Source organism: Zootoca vivipara, chromosome 2 (assembly GCF_965207765.1).
Source record: "Zootoca vivipara chromosome 2, rZooViv2.hap1.1, whole genome shotgun sequence".
Taxonomy (NCBI): Eukaryota; Metazoa; Chordata; class Lepidosauria; order Squamata; family Lacertidae; genus Zootoca; species Zootoca vivipara.
In genome coordinates this window covers 119808549-119826697 of record NC_142584.1, presented here as the reverse complement: position 1 = coordinate 119826697, position 18149 = coordinate 119808549, and the positions used below count along the sequence as shown (strand labels likewise).

Here is an 18149-nt window from a genome sequence, read left to right as displayed (position 1 = left end):
GTCCTTTGACCATTTTGGTTGCCCTCTTCTGGACACGTTCCAGCTTGTCAGTATCCTTCTTGAACTGTGGTGCCCAGAACTGGACACAGTACTCCAGGTGAGGTCTGACCAGAACAGATTACAGTGGTACTATTACAGGCATTCCCAAACTGTGGCCCTCCAGATGTTTTGGCCTACAACTCCCATGATCCCTAGCTAAGAGGACCAGTGGTCAGGGATGATGGGAATTGTAGTCCAAAACATCTGGAGGGCTGAAGTTGGGGGGGGCATACTATTACTTCCCTTGATCTAGACGCTATACTCCTATTGATGCAGCCCAGAATTGCATTGGCTTTTTTAGCTGCTGTATCACACTGTTGACTCATGTCAAGTTGGTGGTCTACCAAGACTCCTTTTCACATGTACTGCTCTCAAGCCAGGTGTCTCCCATCCTGTACTTGTGCCTTTCATTTTTTTGTCCAAGTGTAGTACTTTACATTTCTCCCTGTTAAAATTGATCTTGTTTGCTTTGGCCCATTTGTCTAATCTCCTGCCAGAGGACAAAACACTGGAGAGCCCCAGACTCCTGCTGTCTTCCTTCCTATATTTTTTTCCCCTTGTTTGTTTGGAAGAGCAGGGTGCCCCGGCCTCCTTCCCCTCCTGCAGAGCTTGCATGTCTGCCTAACTCAGAGCTAAGAAGTTCATCAGCCGAGCCTTCCTCTGGCACACGGCAAATTGTTGTCAGGAGCCGGAATTGGGAGGAGGACAGCAGTAAAACACCCGGTGTCAATGAAGTTAACCCTTTATTCAAAGAACCCCAAACAGTGCAGGCCTAGTGGTCACACTTCCCAGTAGGTCTTGCCCCAATGAAGCAGTTGCGAGGGCTGAGGTTTCCTGCCTTCCCACTGCTCTCTAAGGCCCTTCTCCTGGTTCCTTTCCCAGCAGCCTAAGGCTCCTTCTTCTTGTCTCTCTTTGCCCCACCCTCTTCATCCCTCTGTGTGTTCTGGGAGCCCAACGGGAAGGGGAGCTGGTCAAAGAAGGAGGGGGAGCTTCCCTGGCTTCTTATCCAGCTTGTCTCTACTCTGCTTCTTGACACCCCCCTCTGCTTCTGCTTCCAAGGCTGAACTGCTCTCTGCCACAGCCTCTTCCTGCTCACCAAACCCTCCTCTGCTCCTCCTGCTCCCAGTCTGCTCCCTCTTTTCCTTCTGACAGCCCCTTGTCATCCCACCACCAACCTCCTGGCTCTGAGCCTTCTTCCCCTGGGGGTTCCCCCCATCCCATGCCTCTCACTATTCATCTGCATCCAGCCAGTCCATGACGATTGTCAAGGCTCTCTCTTGTTAGGTGATTGATAGGGGTCCTTCTTTTACTCTTCAGATAAAGATTTTTGCAGATTTGCTTTCTGAAGCAACATCCGTATATTCACCGAACACATGTTGTTACAGTGGGGACCATGCGGCCCTCTCCTTCTCATTCCGTGCATCTTTATAGGATCTGAATACATACAGTGGAACCTCGAGATACGTTGCCTTCAGTTGGGCAGGGAGAGGAGGAGGAGGGGACGTACTTTAAAATTGTAAAATCAGAGAAGCAGAGAACTGGGCTTGATCCCTGTTTCTGCCTTGCAATTTGAACAATATTTTCTTTTTCTCCTTCCCTCAAAACAGGTGATTGGCAGAGGAGTGAGAATTATGGTGAGCTATCCGTGGTGTCATTAGAAAATGTGGAGAGCGAAACAGCGAAAGAGATATTTGTAAATCAACCATCGCCCCCGAAGCATGTAGGAAACACGTTGAAAAATGGGGAAAGGACACCTTCCACTACTCAGGACATTGGTGTTCATGTACCCCTGAATTCACAGGAGGAATGCACAGGAAGCAGCAATGGGGAGTGCGGACAGAGGTTCAGTCATACTGGAAGGCTTAGTTTACATCAGAGAACCCAAACAGGGGGGAAAGCGTTTCAATGCATGGAGTGTGGAAAGAGCTTAAGTAGTGCTGGTAACCTTGTCAAGCATAAAAAAATCCACGCGGGGGAGAGACCCTTTAAATGCATTGAGTGTGGAAAGAGCTTCAGCCAGAGTGGAAACCTTATGGCACATCAAAGAATCCACAGTGGGGAGAAACCATTTAAATGCATGGAGTGCGGAAAGTGTTTCAGTCTCAACCACCATCTTACTTTACATCAAAGAACCCACACTGGGGAGAAACCTTACAAATGTATGGAGTGTGGAAAGAGCTATTGGCAGAGTGGACACCTTGCTGCACATGAAAGAATGCATACGTGGGCAGAACAGTTTAAATGCATGGAGTGCGGCAAGAGTTTTCTCAGAAAATTTGACCTTACTGTGCATCAGAGAACCCACACAGGAGTGAAACCTTACAAATGTATGGAGTGTGGAAATAGCTTTTGCCAGAGCGGACACCTTGCTGCACATGAAAGAATGCACACGTGGGCCCAACAGTTTAAATGCATGGAGTGCGGCAAGAGTTTTCTCAGAAAATTTGACCTTACTGTGCATCAGAGAACCCACACTGGGGAGAAACCTTACAAATGTATGGAGTGTGGAAAGAGCTTTTGCCAGAGAGGACACCTTGCTGCACATCGAAGAATCCACACAGGGGAGAAACCCTTTAAATGTTTGGAGTGTGGGAAGAACTTTCACAGGAACTGTGACCTGACTGCACATCAGAGAACCCACACAGGAGTGAAACCGTACAAATGTATGGAGTGTGGAAAGAGCTTTAGCCAGAGTGGAAACCTTACTGCACATCGAAGAACCCACACAGAAAAACCTACCTTTTAAATGTTTGGAGTGTGGAAATAGCTTTAGTTGCAATTACCACCTTACTTTACACAAAAGAACCCACACCAAGGAGAAACCATATCAATGTACAGCGTGTGGAGAAAGCTTTAGTGGGAGTGATGGCCTGACTCTGCATCTGGGAACCCACACTGTGGATAAACCCTCCAAGGGAATGTGAAAAAAGCTGTAGTGGGAGCAGTAAACTTACTTCATACAAGAGAATTCTTTGCTGTGTGTGTGTGTGTGTGTGTGTGTGTGTGTTCCCGTGTTCCCCTTAAATTGGGGGTTAAATTGGATGCTGTGGCCTGTGGTTGCAGCTTCAGGTTTGAATCCAAAGGAAGTCAAAACTGAGTAGGAGAGGCAGACCATTTTGACGCTCACGACCCAGCCAAGGCATGTGGCCCCAATCCACAGGTTTCGCCGCCTCCTTCATCAAATCCTTTCGGTCTGGTGACCTGACCTGATTTGAATGATTTGCCTAAAATCTTTTGTGTGTTGATGCTCCAAAAATATGGGGCTCATTTTAGAGCAAGTCTCTTAGCCTGAGATCCTTTGCAAGAAGCTAAGTTCCCCTGTCAGAGTGAAAAATAAAAAGGAAGGCAACCAAAATCCAAGGCAAAGTGGACTATTAAACCTTTGATTGTTTATTTGTCGTGACAAATATTCAGCCTCTGCAAAAGCAAAGAAAGGAGAACCTTGTGACAAAGGGTGTTCCACCTTTTAACGGTTTACAGTTCCCGCGAAATAGCAAGAATCCCACCGCACAAACATCAGTGATACGTAGCTAAACGTCAAAGATGCACCACGGAATTAGGAGGGGTTGCAATATGTCAATCAGAACATTTGGGAATTGCGGGTCTTGCACCTTTCCAGGCAGAATTTACATGAAGCGTTGTTATTGCAAGCTACTTTGGGATGGCAACAAGAGCAGCACATGTTCTATTCACCAGACAGATCACATGCAGATATTTGCCATTACATCTCATCCATTGCCTCCATCCAGATCCATTCAGTGGGAGAAATCTTGTCCCTGGCTTCTTCCCCCTACATGACTCTGTGCTTTGGGGATTATGATGGGAGAGTGACTTCCCATAATGCAAGAGAGTGCGTGTGATTCTAGAAGTCTGTTACAAAGAATAAATCATTTACGGAGCATTTAACACAGTGTGTCATTCATCTATACACAATTTCCCTAGTAAAACAAGCTTAATTATTTGTTACCGCTTTATATTGCAAGTATTGTCCCTAACAAAATGAATTTCAACAGGGGCAGATCATGTAAGGTTTTGTGCAAATATAGGATGGGGGACACCTGGCTTCCTGGCAGTACATGTGAAAAGGGCCTAGGGGTCTTGGGTGGACCACAATCTTAACATGAATCAACATTGTGATGCAGCAGCAGAAAAAGAAAATGCTATTCTGGGCTGCATCAACAGAAGTCTAGTGTCCAGATTAGGGGACATAGCTCTGCCCCCCCCCCCGGGTCTTGGAACCTGACTAGCACCAGGTTCTAAGGTCCCGCAAGGTATCAGACAGCATCAGTCACAATCCCTGAAAAATGGTCTGAAGGCCCCTTGGTATCCACTTCCACCTTGAACTCCCAAGTGACACTGAGCCCCAAGAGGAACCTTCTCTGCCGAGATGGAGCACCTCTGGCCCTCCAGATGTGGTTGGACTCAAAGTACCATCAGCGCAAGCAAGGATGGCCGATGGTCAGGGATGATGACGATGATTTACTGAATGCATATACTGCCGTATACTCTGAGGTCTCGGGGCGTTTCACAGAATAAAATCAAAATATAAAACCACAAAATACATACAGGGTAATTAAAATAAAAACAACAACCCAATACCCACCCCCCACCCCCAAAACCCCACCACATTTTAAAAGGGCCATTTCCTCCTTTCTTATGATCTTTAACATCTTCCTGATGCATTCGTCTTTCTCGGCTTCTCTCTATTTTTTTATTGTTATCTGGGTTACTTGTCATTTATTAATCCCCCTTTTCCTCCGAGGAGGTAGGTTAGGGGAGAGGAGAGGCAAGGTCCCCCAGGGAGCTTCAGGGAAGAAAGGGACAGAGGATGTTGGTGGTCTGAGGGGTGAATGGAAGCATCCCTGGGGGTAGGATGCTTCCCTGGGTGGTAGGAGGGGTGGGGGGGGGAGAAAAAGAGGGAGACATGTGACCTTTTTCTGAGATGCCTCCATCTGGGGTCTGGCAGGGGAATTTCTGAAGGGGCTGCCTTGGCTTCTCCGTTGACCTAGAGAAGGATTCCTGGAAGCTGAATCCCCTTCTGCCCATTTTGCAGAAGCTGCTGCTGCATCGGAGCTCCAGACAATATCTGTGATCTTCCTTATTCCAAGTCAGGCCATTGGTCCACCAGGAGAGGAGAGGAGGGGTGCAAGTGACGGAGTCCGTGTCAAGATAAAAAGGTGGTGTAGATAAATATAAGAATAATAACAAGAATCCTAAGATTGCTTTAGGAGGCTTCTAGTCAAAGCAACTGGAGCTTCTTGTGAAGCCCTTGAATGAGCCCAGCCTGAGAAGAATGAGTGTCTTGGCCAGGGCCGTCTGAAGGCCGTCTGAAGATGCCTCTGCCCCCCCCCCCCAATTTCCCAGAGTTGTCGACCTTTTTTTAGGGAGCTGACACCATGCTTACACATTATCTCTAACAAGCCCTTAGAACAAAATAAAATGAAAAGGCAGAAGAAAATCTAATGAAGTCCTCAATTCCAAAGCAAGACTCATTCTAGACTCTGCAATTCTTCAAAATCATCCTCATGATTCAAATCACCACATATCAAAAAGTTAAAGCAATTACCAGTTTGTTGTTCTTTAAATAAATTAATAAAGACACAGACAAGGAAGTTTCTGGCCCATTTGCATTTAAGTACAAAGCTGAAGCCTTCAAATATTGTGGGGTGTGTGGGGTGGGGGTGGGTGGGTATAAAGCAGTGACATCCCGAACCTAAAAAGGACCCAAAACTTGGGTCACAAAGGCTGCAGCCCTAACTGCACTTACCTGAGAGTAAGCCCTGCTGAATCTAATAGGACCTTACTTCTGAGTAGACAGTAGGACTGCAGCAAGAAACACAGTTGGGAATTAGGGCCTTCTGTTTTAAATCTCAACCAGAGGAAAATGTTATATTGGAGATTAGGGAGAAAGGAATATGAATGGATTGGGGGAAGGCGGATGACGAGAGACCAAAAACCACAGGTAGCAAGACAAGGCACACTTTCTGGGGAGCAAGCAACACACAGAGTTGCTTGGGGCGAGGACTGCAGAGGGACCATAGTTGGGTTGTGCATGTGTGTTTTTCAGAAAAACGTAGAATTGGAAAGGACACTGCGGGTCATCTAGCCCAACCCCAGCAATGTTTTTTGGCTTGCATTGATCTTAAAAACCTTCAGTGCCATTTTTTTAGTTGGATAGGCAATTAAAATATTCTTTTCTAGCGAGAGCCGCGCAGAGCATGTAAGTGGCTCTCCCTTTACAGTGAGCTGTTGGAATGTTGATTGTTATATGAATAAATAAATGTACTGTATTGGCCTGCTGCAGAGAAGACGTCAAAATGGGCCCCGGGCAGGTGTCTCTAAGGAGAGTCTTCCACTGCCAAAAAGGCCTTCTCACTCATAGGCACCCTCTGTGCTTCAGCCACAGCAGACATGTGAACCAGGGTCTCCACTGATGGTTTCAAGGCCCAGGTAGGTACATATGAGCAAAGGTATTCCATTAGGTACTGAGCTTCAAACTGCATACACAGTTTTTCTACAGCAAGCCACTAAATTGGTACTTTGTGGGCAGCAGAAATAGAAACTTCAAAGACGCTTCTGGCCGTGTCACTATAAAAAAAGCTGATGGCACATAAAAAGATTACTTTCCTGCATCCATTTCACATCCAAACCTATGTGGTGGCACTGTGAAAAGGTAAAGCGTTATTGGGAGAATATATACAACGAAATAAAAAAGATTCTAAGATGCAACAACAGGTGCAAGAATAACCTTAGCTCAGGTTTGGAAACAAGACCAAATTCCAACAATAGATGACTGGCATAAGAAGATGGTGGAATACATGGGGATAGCTAGATTAACATCAAAAATAAGACAGCAAGACAATGAAACGTGTTGAGAGAGAACGGGGAACATTTGTGAAATATATGGACAGGATGGTAGAAACATAAACCATCAGAATGAACATAACCTCATAATTAAAGTTTAAACTTCTTTATTGGTAATACAAATTCAATGTATAACAAAACAATTAGACAAATTTATGGAGCATGTGAGTTGGAATGACATAAGCATGAAAATAGAATTTTGCATGATTGTGAAGATAACAATAACAGTGGATCTATGATTTCAAGCATAAAGAAAGTTAAACTGCTCAAGTCTAAAGCAAGACTTTAAAAAGGCGAATGAAGGCAGGGTGGAAGTCATATTTTAATATTTGTATCAATATTAGTCCTATGTTCATTGCTCTTTCTTTTCTTTTTTTTCTCTTCTCTTTCCCCCTTTTTGGAATTTCTTTTTTATCATTTTTTTTGAATTTTGGGAATTTTTGCTTTATGTATAAACAAAGCTAAAGAAAATGTGATGTATGTGAAATGTAATTTTGATATTGGTTATTGGATATGTAAATTAAAGATTATTATATAAAAAAGAAAGAAAGAAAGACAAAAGTCAGAGTTGTGTGTGTGAGCTAGAAGCTAGGAGGAGGAAGCAGGCTGGGCAGCTGAGAGACAGAGCCATGCCTGATTTCTGCTGGGATCCAAGGCTGTGGCTATGGGAAAAGCATGACCCTATTGGGGTATTAATGCTATGAGTTCCTTCAGCATAGGCTCAGGTTGTATATATGAGAAAATAAACCATATATCATAAAAACATTTCACATCCAACCTGTTCCTTGTAACCATGATCTCTGCTACATGTTCCAAAGCAGTGGCAGTCCTGCTACCACAGAATAATAGTGCAGGGTGGGGAGGGAGGGGGAAGAGAGAGAAGGAAGGAAGGAAGGAAGGAAGGAAGGAAGGAAGGAAGGAAGGAAGGGAGAGGAAGCCTGCTTTTGCGAGAGGCGGCGACGGGATGAGTGCCCCGAAAGGAGCGCTTTCGGGGCGCTGATCCTGTCACCACCTCTCGCAGGGGCGGCAGTGTCTCCCTTCTCCCCGGCTCACTGTGGGGCAGGGGGAGGGAAAGCGGTCCAGACGGACCCCTCCCTCGCCGCTCGCCCCAAAGCAGTGGGGCTAGGCAGGAGCTAAGTGTCTCCTGCGCAGCCCCGCTGCTCCAAAACAAGCCGCGAGGGAGAGAAATGGAGCCCTCCTTCAAGGCTTCAAGACCGCTCCTCAGGAGACAGTCCTGTCCAGCTTCGCTGCTTCAAAGCCTTGAAGGAGGGCTCCGTTTCCCTCCCTCGCGGCTTCCTTTGAAGGAACTTCCTGATTCTGAGCCCTACCTCGCGGTTCACCCCAAAGCAGCAGGGCTGAGCGCGAGTTCGGCATCCTTGCCCCCTATTCGCGCCCCCCCATCCCCACCAGGCAGGCCCCTACCTCCACTTGGCAATGTTGGGCCTTGTTGCTGCAAAAGGCCTGTTTTTCAGTTGGTTGCTGTGGAATTTTGTGATGTCATCTGGTGGCACGGCTTTGGAGGCAGCAGTGGGCGATCTGCCTTTCTATTGGATGCTGCTGGAGTCTTCGGAGCTTTTGCTGGTGACGTCTAATTTGTGTGCCACTTTTTTGTGTTTAATCATTATTTTAGGTGTGAAAGATGTGTTTTGGGGAAAGAAATTATGCCAGATCGCTCCCTTATGGGCAAGGTATGCTTTGTCCTAATTTGATGCAATTCGGTCCTACAGTTATGGTGAAAGGCTCTCGCCAACAAACACTCACCTTGAACATTTATATCTATAGATATAGATATCTGGCGGTCAGAAATTATAAGCAATACCCTTGATTTGAAGTGATGCAGGACACTTCAAACAATGGCAAAAAGATATTACAGTACTAGATTTATCTGGCAAGGGAAGAAGCCAAGAATAAAACATAAATTGCTGATAGATTCTAAAGACAGAGGCGGATTTTCCCTGCCAAATTTAGGATTATATTATGATGGTCATGACCAGGCACCCCCAAACTGTGGCCCTCCAGATGTTTTGGCCTACAACTCCCATGATCCCTAGCTAACAGGACCAGTGGTCAGGGATGATGGGAATTGTAGTCCAAAACATCTGGAGGGCCGAAGTTTGGGGGTGCCTGGTCATGACAATAGATACGGTTTGGTTCGCATGCATATTTGTGGTATGAGAAGGTTAAAGTACATAGAGCTTTCTTAAATCATGCTGTAAGAAAATCAGTGTATGAAGTATTGGGGGGGGGGACTTAATAGCATGTTATACGTTGAAAGAAAACTTTATGAAAATGATGTATCATTGGTATTTAACTCCCAGTAAATCAGGAACAATATATAAAAAAGGGTCCAATGTATGTTGGAAATGTAAGGAAAAGAAGGCACCTTTTATCATATGTGGTGGACATGTAAGGTAGTAAAAGAATTTTGGGAAATGATATATAGTGAATCAAAAAATGTTTTAAATAACTTTTTCTAAAAACCCTGAAGCCTTTCTTTTAGGAATCCTAGGTGCCGAAATTTCAAAGAAAAAAAAAGCACCTATGTATGCTACCACAGTTGCACGAATGTTATTGGCCCAGAGATGGAAAGAAAATGAAGTCCCGACCAGAGAAGAATGGCAGATTAAATTGATGGATTATGCTGAAGTAGCAAAAATGACCAGAAGAATTAGAAATCAGGAAGACTAAACTTTAATAAGGAATGGGGGAAATTTACAAGCTATATTAAAAACCATTGTAAAAAGCTAAAATCGTTACTAGGATTGGAATAAACTTGTAGTTTAATGGTGCACTTTGGACATAATAGAGATGTAAAAGATTTAGATTATTATAAAAGACGCAGGAGGAAATTATTTACAACAAAGGGGAGGAGGGAAGCCCAGGAAATTCCTTTGAATCTTGACTTTATGTTGTATGCTGGATATCTGATTTTAAATTTTTATTTTGAAAAACCACACACACACACACACACACACACAGAGAGAGAGAGAGAGAGAGAGAGAGAGAGAGAGAGAGAGAGAGAGAGAGAGAGACTTTCCACACCGTACAATATATTGGTTTTTCCATTGTGTGAGTTTGTTGATGTATTCTAAGGGTTTCATTGTAACTATAACTCTTTCCACACTCAATACATTGGAATGGTCTTTACTTTGTATGAATCTGTTGATGTATTCGAAGATTATCTCTACGACGGAAGGTCTTTCCACACTGTATACATTGATATGGTTTTTCTCTTGTGTGAATTTGTTGATGTCTTTTAAGGGCATGAGTAAAAGAAAAGCTCTTTCCACACTCCATACATTTAAATGGTTCCTCATATGGGTTTCCTCCTGTATGTGTTTGATGATGCGAAGTAAGTTGAGAACCGTAACGGAAACTCATTCCACACTCCATACATTTATATGGTTTTTCTCCCGTGTGTGTTCGATGATGCGAAGTAAGTTGTGGGCCGCTACTGAAACTCCTTCCACATTCCATACATTCGTATGGTTTTTCTCCTGTGTGTGTTTGATGATGCGAAGTAAGTTCTGAGCCGCGCCTGAAACTCCTTCCACATTCCATACATTTATATGGTTTTTCTCCCGTGTGAATTTGTTGATGTCTTCTCATATGAGCTATTTTACGGAAGCTCTTTCCACACTCCATACATTTATATGGTCTTTCTCCTGTGTGGATTCGTTGATGGGTTGTAAGGGTGGAATTTAAGGAAAAGCTCTTTCCACAAACCAAACATTTATATGGTCTTTCTCCTGTGTGTGTGTATTGATGTGTCCTGAGGGATACATTCTGAAGGAAGCTCTTTCCACACTCCATACATTTATATTGTTTCCTCTCTGTGTGAATTACCATATGTTTTCTGAGGGCAGCCCTATTAGTGAAGCTCTTTCCACACTCCATACATTCAAATGGTTTTTCCATTGAGTGAGTAGATAGGTGTCTTTTAAGGCCATTTTTAAAACTAAAGCTCTTTCCACACTCCATGCATTCAAATGGTCTTTCTCCTGTGTGTGTTTGTTGATGTACCTTAAGGGATACATTATGGATGTAGCTCTTTCCACACTCCATACATTTATATTGTCTCCCCACTTTGTGATTTACCATATGTCTTCTGAGGTATCCCCTATCAGCGAAGCTCTTTCCACACTCCGTACATTCAAATGGTTTTTCCTTTGAGTGAGTAGATAGATGTCTTTTAAGTCGACTATAAACACTAAATCTCTTTCCACATTCCATGCATTTAAAGGGTTTCTCCCCTCTGTGAGCTGCTACATGTCTTCTGAGGTATCCCCTATCAGCGAAGCTCTTTCCACACTCCATACATTTAAAAGGTTTTTCCCCTGTGTGAATTCGCTGGTGTGTCTTTAGGCTTTTACGTTCACAGTAGCTCTTTCCACACTCCATACATTTAAAAGGTTTTTTCCCTGTGTGAATATGCTGGTGTGTCTTAAGGCTTTTACGTTTACAGTAGCTCTTTCCACACTCCATACATTTGAATGGTTTTTCTCCAATGTGAGATTGATGGTGTGTTCTAAGCATTTGTAGTTGATTTCCAAGCTCTCCAGGATCCATGAAGCTCCTTGCACATTCCAACGCTTTTGTTGTTATTACTGGTGAAATTGCAGGTGGTCCTGCTGAGTTCTGTCTGTCATCTCCTCCACCTGCTGCAAAGGGAGTGGAAAGAAAATCCTTTCAGAGTTTCAAGGAACAGAAGAAAGAAACTTAAACATACACAAAGCCCAATCCACACTTTATCTTACTTTAACATCTGCTAGATTTCAGTTTGACCTTCCAAACTAAATTGGGAAGTTACAAAGGTTTGTTATCCTTTGATGCTGAAAGATTGTATATTGTCTTGTAAATTATTCACTACATTGTATAACCCACCCTGTGATCTTATGATGGGAAGTAAAGAAAATTCAATAAATTATTGTCATTATCTAGAAAGAACAACATTTGTCACTATCAATGAATCATGCAGTACAAAAACCATGTAAAACCTAAATTCTTCTTCCTGTCAAGAACCTCCTGCCTTTTCTCTCCTCTCCTACTTTTCCTATTCCCAGGGAGGTTCCCCACTTCCAACATCCATCCATTCATCCATGTCCTCTTCTCCCCTCCCCTCAAACTCACCAGATGTCTCGGAGGTCCCTGGGAGAAAACACTCAGAGGTTTCCCCTTCCATCCTTGATAGGACTGCAGGATCAGCCTCTTGAATCCTTCATGAGCAGCCCAGTGCCTAAACAAGATGGAGATTCCTGGGAGAAAGAAACAAAGGGAGCCTCAGAGCCCTCGCAGGGATTTTCCTTCTCCCACCCGCAGCTTCCTTGGTAGAAGAGGGGTACCTTCCTCCTGAACGCCACCTTGCAAGGAATGTGGAGACATGCCTGAAAGAGGATCTTCTTCACAGCATTATAAAAAAAACCTTTCCTTTCCTGTCCTACAATTTCCCTGAACCCCATAGAGGAAGGGGCTGTAGCTTACTTGGACAGAGCACCTGCCTACACGCAGAAGCTCCGAGGTACAATCACCAAAGGGCCTGGCTCAATATAACACAGCTTTGTTCAATTGGAAATGCTGCTGAAGAATTTATAACAATTTACTGCCAAACATTCTCCTCTTCCCAGTTTTGAAGTCTTCCCTCCTTCACCTCCCTGCCACCCCCTTCCTTCCTTCCTTCCTTCCTTCCTTCCTTCCTTCCTTCCTTCCTTCCTTCCTTCCTTCCTTCCTTCCTTCCTTCCTAAATCTACCCTGCTATGGAGCCTGATCAGAGTCTGCGTCCCCTCTGAACTCCCCAGAGATTATTTATTTATTGAATTTATATGCTGCCCTATACCTGGAGGTCTCAGGGCATATCACAGAACAAAATCAGAATATAAAACCACAAAATAGATAATCAAAATAAGAACAACAACCCAATAACCCCTGCAAAAAACACAAAAAAAAAACAACAACCCAGATTTTAAAAGGGCGTAGGATGTCAATCAAATCAACTAAAGGCCTGGTTAAAAAGGAAAGTTTTTGCCTGGCGGCTAAAGCCGTATAATGACGGTGCCAGGCGAACTTCCCTGGGGAGAACATGAGGAGTAGCAACTAAGGTTACATACGGGAATGTTCTTTGCGTAGCAGTTGGTTTCAGTTTTGCTGGGAAGAGAAGCAATGTCCGCTGTCTCTCCCGGTGCTGTTTATTTTCGCTGTAAATAAAGCTTTTTAGTTTAGTATTAAGAAGCTGTACTTCGTGAGTTTTATTCAGAGCTACTCCCGAGAGGCTCCACAAGTTTTTCGTTGCGCAAGCCAGAGGAGAAGGAACTTTGTGATTTATTGCCGAGAACGCGCTGAGCTGGAAGCGTGCCGGACCTGGTGAGAAACCCCGAATGAGCCATAAAACACTCATTGGGGCAATAAAAACTTCAGAGAGCATTCCACAGACGGGGAGCCACTGTGGAGAAAGCCCGTTCCCATCTTGCCACCCTCCAGCCCTCTTGAGGAGGAGGCACACAAAGGAGGGCCTCAGATGATGATCTCAGGGTCTGGGTAGGTTCATATTGAGAGAGGCGGTCTTTGGGATATTGCGGCTCCAGAAGGACAACATGGTTGGTGATATCAAAAGCCGCTAAGAGGTCAAGAAGAATTAACAAGGACATGTTTCCCTTGTCTCTCTCTCAACAGACGTCATCATACAGGGAGACCAAAGCAGTTTCTGTACCAAAACAGGGCCTAAAACCAAATTGAAATGGATCCAGAAAATCAGTTTCTTCCCAAAGCACCTTGATCTGATCTGGTTTACTTCTTAGCATGGGGGGGGGGCAACTTGAATAAAATATTGGGAGGGCCCAGGCAATCACTGCCTGGCATAATTGATCATATGATGTGGTGCACACACTGTATTTGAATGGCAATGCCCATTAAACTTCATATTTTACTGGCACAGCCTGATCAGACCCTAGGAGTTGGCTCTTGTGGTTCTCAGTAGAACCACAAAGGGCTGGGCTGCAGATTCTTCTACAACTACTGAGAAGTGTTGCTGTGCTGACTATTCCTGGCTCCCTGGAGCAGTCCTTGTTTCTGCTAATGAAGAGAAATAGGACTCCCCCCCAACACATTTTGGGAAAGGAGCACAACAAGGTTGTATATTGTCTCCCTGCTTATTTAACTTATATGCAGAATTCATCATGCGAAAGGCTGGACTAGCTGAATCCCAAGCCGGAGGATTGCCGGAAGAAATATCAACAACCTCAGATATGCAGATGACACAACCTTGATGGCAGAAAGTGAGGAGGAATTAAAGAACCTTTTAATGAGGGTGAAAGAGGAGAGCGCAAAATATGGTCTGAAGCTCAACATCAAAAAAACCAAGATCGTGGCCACTGGTCCCATCACCTCCTGGCAAATAGAAGGGGAAGAAATGGAGGCAGTGAGAGATTTTACTTTCTTGGGCTCCTTGATCACTGCAGATGGTGACAGCAGTCACGAAATTAAAAGACACCTGCTTCTTGGGAGAAAAGCAATGACAAACCTAGACAACATCTAAGCAGAGACATTACCTTGCCAACACAGGTCCGTATAGTTAAAGCTATGGTTTTCCCAGTAGTGATGTATGGAAGTGAGAGCTGGACCATAAAGAAGGCTGATCGCCGAAGAATTGATGCTTTTGAATTATGGTGCTGGAGGAGACTCTTGAGAGTCCCATGGACTGCAAGAAGATCAAACCTATCCATTCTTAAGGAAACCAGCCCTGAGTGCTCCCTGGAAGGACAGATCATGAAGCTGAGGCTCCAATACTTTGGCCACCTCATGAGAAGAGAAGAATCCCTGGAAAAGACCCTGATGTTGGGAGAGATGGAGGGCACAAGGAGAAGGGGACGACAGAGGACGAGATGGTTGGACAGTGTTCTCAAAGCCACCAACATGAGTCTGACCAAACTGCGGGAGGCAGTGGAAGACAGGAGTGCCTGGCATGCTCTGGTCCATGGGGTCACGAAGAGTCGGACACGACTAAACAACAACAAACCATCCAGGGGTCCTTTACCTTTTGAATATCCTATAGTGTTATTGTGCGTGGGTGGGTGTGTGATCTCTTGTGGGGGAGGGGATTCATCCTGCCATGCAAGCCCTGCAGGTATTGGGTCCCCACTTCGCAGCTGGATTGCATAGATCCGGGGCCCAGTAAGGTCGGTTTTTTGGCGTGGGGAGATATGGAGGGCTCTTTGTCCTTTTCTCCCCCCCTCCCCATTCCACCCCCTCCCTTCCCCATCGCTGCATTTTTACCTCTTTCTCCTCTCGCCTTCCGAAGTCTTTTCCTGAAATGGAAAGAGCAGGGTGGGAGGAGTTAATCCAGCGATACCCCCCCTTTCTAAAGCTCCCCCCCCCACCTGCCCAGAAACGTCAGACCCATAGAGCTATGGTGGGGAAGAGCAGCCCCTCCCTGTGCTCAGATGGGAACCTGCACTGAGGATTTCCCCAGGACTTGCATGGGAGTCGCCTGGGTCGAGTGCGGGTGGGGGGTGCCCCCATCTCCTTTAGGATTGAGGGGGGGCAGTTCATCCCTATTCAGTTCTTCCTATACTGGATGCTCAGGGATCCTGCACCTCAGCCCACGAGGCCCCTTTTCTGCAAGGCGGTTCTTTGGCCGCTGCTTCCCTGCCTCTGGTTTATAGAAAGAGCTGCAAACTCTGCACATGCCCAGAGTACACTGTATTAAATCCCACCACGCCGTTATCCGTTCTAGTTTGCTAAAAGCTTTCATTTGAGGCAGCTGAAACTGGCAGTGTATGGAGGATTTTAAAAAGAAAAATGTCTGCGGACAAAGGTCCAGGGGTCCTTTGGTGGGCATCGCATTTCAGTTCCTGCAAGAAACATGTTGGGGGGGGGGAGACTTCCAAGCAAACCCTGCAGGTCCCCAACTTCGCAGCCGGATCGCATGTACGATCCTGCCGATGGGTCCCAGGAAAGGCCCCTTTTGGGGGGGGGTTGTTCTCTTCGCGCTTTCCCTCCCGATCCCCCCCCTCACCTCTCTCACTTCACGCGGCATTTTTACCTATTTGGTCTTTCTGCCCATCCGCTTCTCCTTGCTCGCTATTCCGATTTCCGAATGCAAAGCCCCCCCCCTCTCCCGCCCCCCAGCTACTAGGGTCTTCGGAGCAGCGCCTCCCTCCGTCGGATGGATGGGAAGCGGAGGTGACGCCACAAGAAAGAGGGATATTTCGGGTGGGCAGTTCTCAAAAAAGCATCCAAAGGCCAGCGCCTCTCTGCGGTGGCAGCAGGGGACACGAAATGAATGGAGGCGTTGGCCGAACCGGCTTGAGGATCGGGATTGCAATTGACGTGGAGAGAACTTTCCCCCCTCTTCACGTAGCCAAGAACGAGGCAGGCGTTGGAATAACGGAAACTTCCATGCAAATCCTTGAGACTCCTCTGGGAAAATATAATAATAATAATAATAATAATCATCATCATCATCATCTGGTATCTGATGAAGTGTGCATGCACACGAAAGCTCATACCAAAATAAAAAATTAGTTGGTCTTTAAGGTGCTACTGAAGGAATTTTTTTATTTTGTTTCGACTCAGACCAACACGGCTACCTACCTGTAACAACAACAACAACAACAACAACAACAATTTATTTATTTATACCCCGCCCATCTGGCCGGGTTCCCCCAGCCACTCTGGGCAGCTTCCAACAAAATATTAAAATACAGAAATCCATCAAACATTAAAAGCTTCCCTAAACAGGGCTGCCTTGAGTTGCCTTGTAAAGGTCTTGTAATTATTTTTCTTTTTGACATCTGGTGGGAGGGCGTTCCACAGGGCGGGTGCCACTACCAAGAAGGCCCTCTGCCTGGTTCCCTGTAACTTGGCTTCTTGTAGCGAGGGAACCGCGAGAAGGCCCTCGGCGCTGGACCTCAGTGTCCAGGCAGAACGATGGGGGTGGAGACGCTCCTTCAGGTATACTGGACCGAGGCCGTTTAGGGCTTTAAAGGTCAGCACCAATACTGACCTAGAACAATTTGCACAGCTCTACAGTGGGGAATCAAGGATCAAACCTATCCATTCTGAAGGAAATCAGCCCTAAGTGCTCACTGGAAGGACAGATTGTGAAGCTGAGGCTCCAATACTTTGGCCACCTCATGAGAAGAGAAGACTCCCTGGAAAAGACCCTGATGTTGGGAAAGATGGAGGGCTCAAGGAGAAGGGGACGACAGAGGACGAGATGGTTGGACAGTGGCTACCAACATGAGTTTGACCAAACTGCGGGAGGCGGTGGAAGACAGGAGTGCCTGGTGTGCTCTGGTCCATGGGGTCATGATGAGTTGGACACGACTAAACGACTAAACAACAACAACGGGGAATAGACTGTTTAGTCTAGATTACAAGTAGGTAGCCGTGTTGGTCTGACGTAGTCGAAACAAAAATTTTTTTTTCTTCTTTCAGTAGCACCTTAGAAACCAACTAAGTTTGTCATTTCAATGACAAACTTAGTTGGTCTCTAAGGTGCTGCTGGAAGAATTTTTTTATTTATTTTGTTTAGTTTAGATTAGGAATCCTTTCTGGGCACTATCCTCCTCATCCCTTTTCACAAACGACTAGCCCAGAACATAGCTGTCAAGTTTTCCCATTTCTCGTGAGGAACCCTATTCAGCATAAGGGAATTTCCCTTAAAAAAGGGGAGAACTTGACAGCTATGGTCTAGACTTCCTGCAAGCATAGAAATGTTGCTTACTTGCAGGAAACCCGTGTCCTTCAATGCAGCATGAAATGCAGACAGAGGTAGATTTGCATCTCAGAGGAAAAATGTGGAAGATATCCTGAAGTGTCTCTCCCTGTGTGTCCTTGCCTTGCAAACTGAGGAGTGGTGGGGAGGGAGGGGGAGAGGAGGGAGGAGAAAGGGACCCACAGAGCTTTCCTCCTCCCACCTGCAGAGAAGAGGAATCACAGCCAATCGGAGCCAACCTACGATTTTGTGGTTCTTGACCCCTTAATTGCTGGCAATTCTGGAACAGCTTCATTTGCCAGCATCATTCCACAAACAATATGGAATATGTTAAAATAATAATAATAATAATAATAATAATAATAATAATAATAATAATAATGTAGTAGCAGCTGTAGCAGTAGCTGTTGTTGTTGTTTAGTCGTTTAGTCGTGTCCGACTCTTTGTGACCCCATGGACCATAGCTGCTGCTGTTAACAACTCTTTAATAGCAGAAACAAGGTTTGGTCCTGGGAACCAGGACTAAGGGTCACAA

General features: G+C 45.3%; 2 protein-coding genes across 4 annotated transcripts in view; one reads left to right on the top strand and one right to left on the bottom strand.

Moving 5' to 3' along the window:
* LOC118081505 (uncharacterized) overlaps positions 1-3945 on the top strand; it is a 29996-nt gene extending 26051 nt beyond the window's left edge. Inside the window, 2 exon segments of the mRNA XM_088662565.1 lie at positions 1647-2776; positions 2778-3945. Of these exon segments, the coding sequence (XP_088518691.1) occupies positions 1647-2776; positions 2778-2963 (1316 nt within the window). The 3' untranslated portion in view covers positions 2964-3945.
* A 3323-nt stretch (positions 3946-7268) lies between these two features.
* On the bottom strand, positions 7269-16109 carry LOC118081262 (uncharacterized). Of its 3 annotated transcripts, XM_035107662.3 has the most exons (5): positions 15938-16062; positions 15169-15200; positions 13008-13094; positions 12034-12158; positions 7269-11564 (listed from the first exon to the last, which is right to left on the bottom strand). In XM_035107662.3, exons 4-5 carry the CDS (start codon positions 12083-12085, stop codon positions 10048-10050), a joined length of 1569 nt encoding a protein of 522 aa, XP_034963553.3. In that variant the 5' UTR covers positions 12086-12158; positions 13008-13094; positions 15169-15200; positions 15938-16062; the 3' UTR covers positions 7269-10047. The 3 variants fall into 3 exon arrangements, with proteins under 3 accessions (XP_034963553.3, XP_034963556.3, XP_088520176.1); XM_035107665.3 differs by lacking the exon at positions 13008-13094 and having other exon boundaries at positions 15938-16109; XM_088664050.1 differs by lacking the exon at positions 13008-13094 and having other exon boundaries at positions 7269-11561; positions 15938-16013.
* Between the last annotated feature and the right edge of the window lie 2040 nt (positions 16110-18149).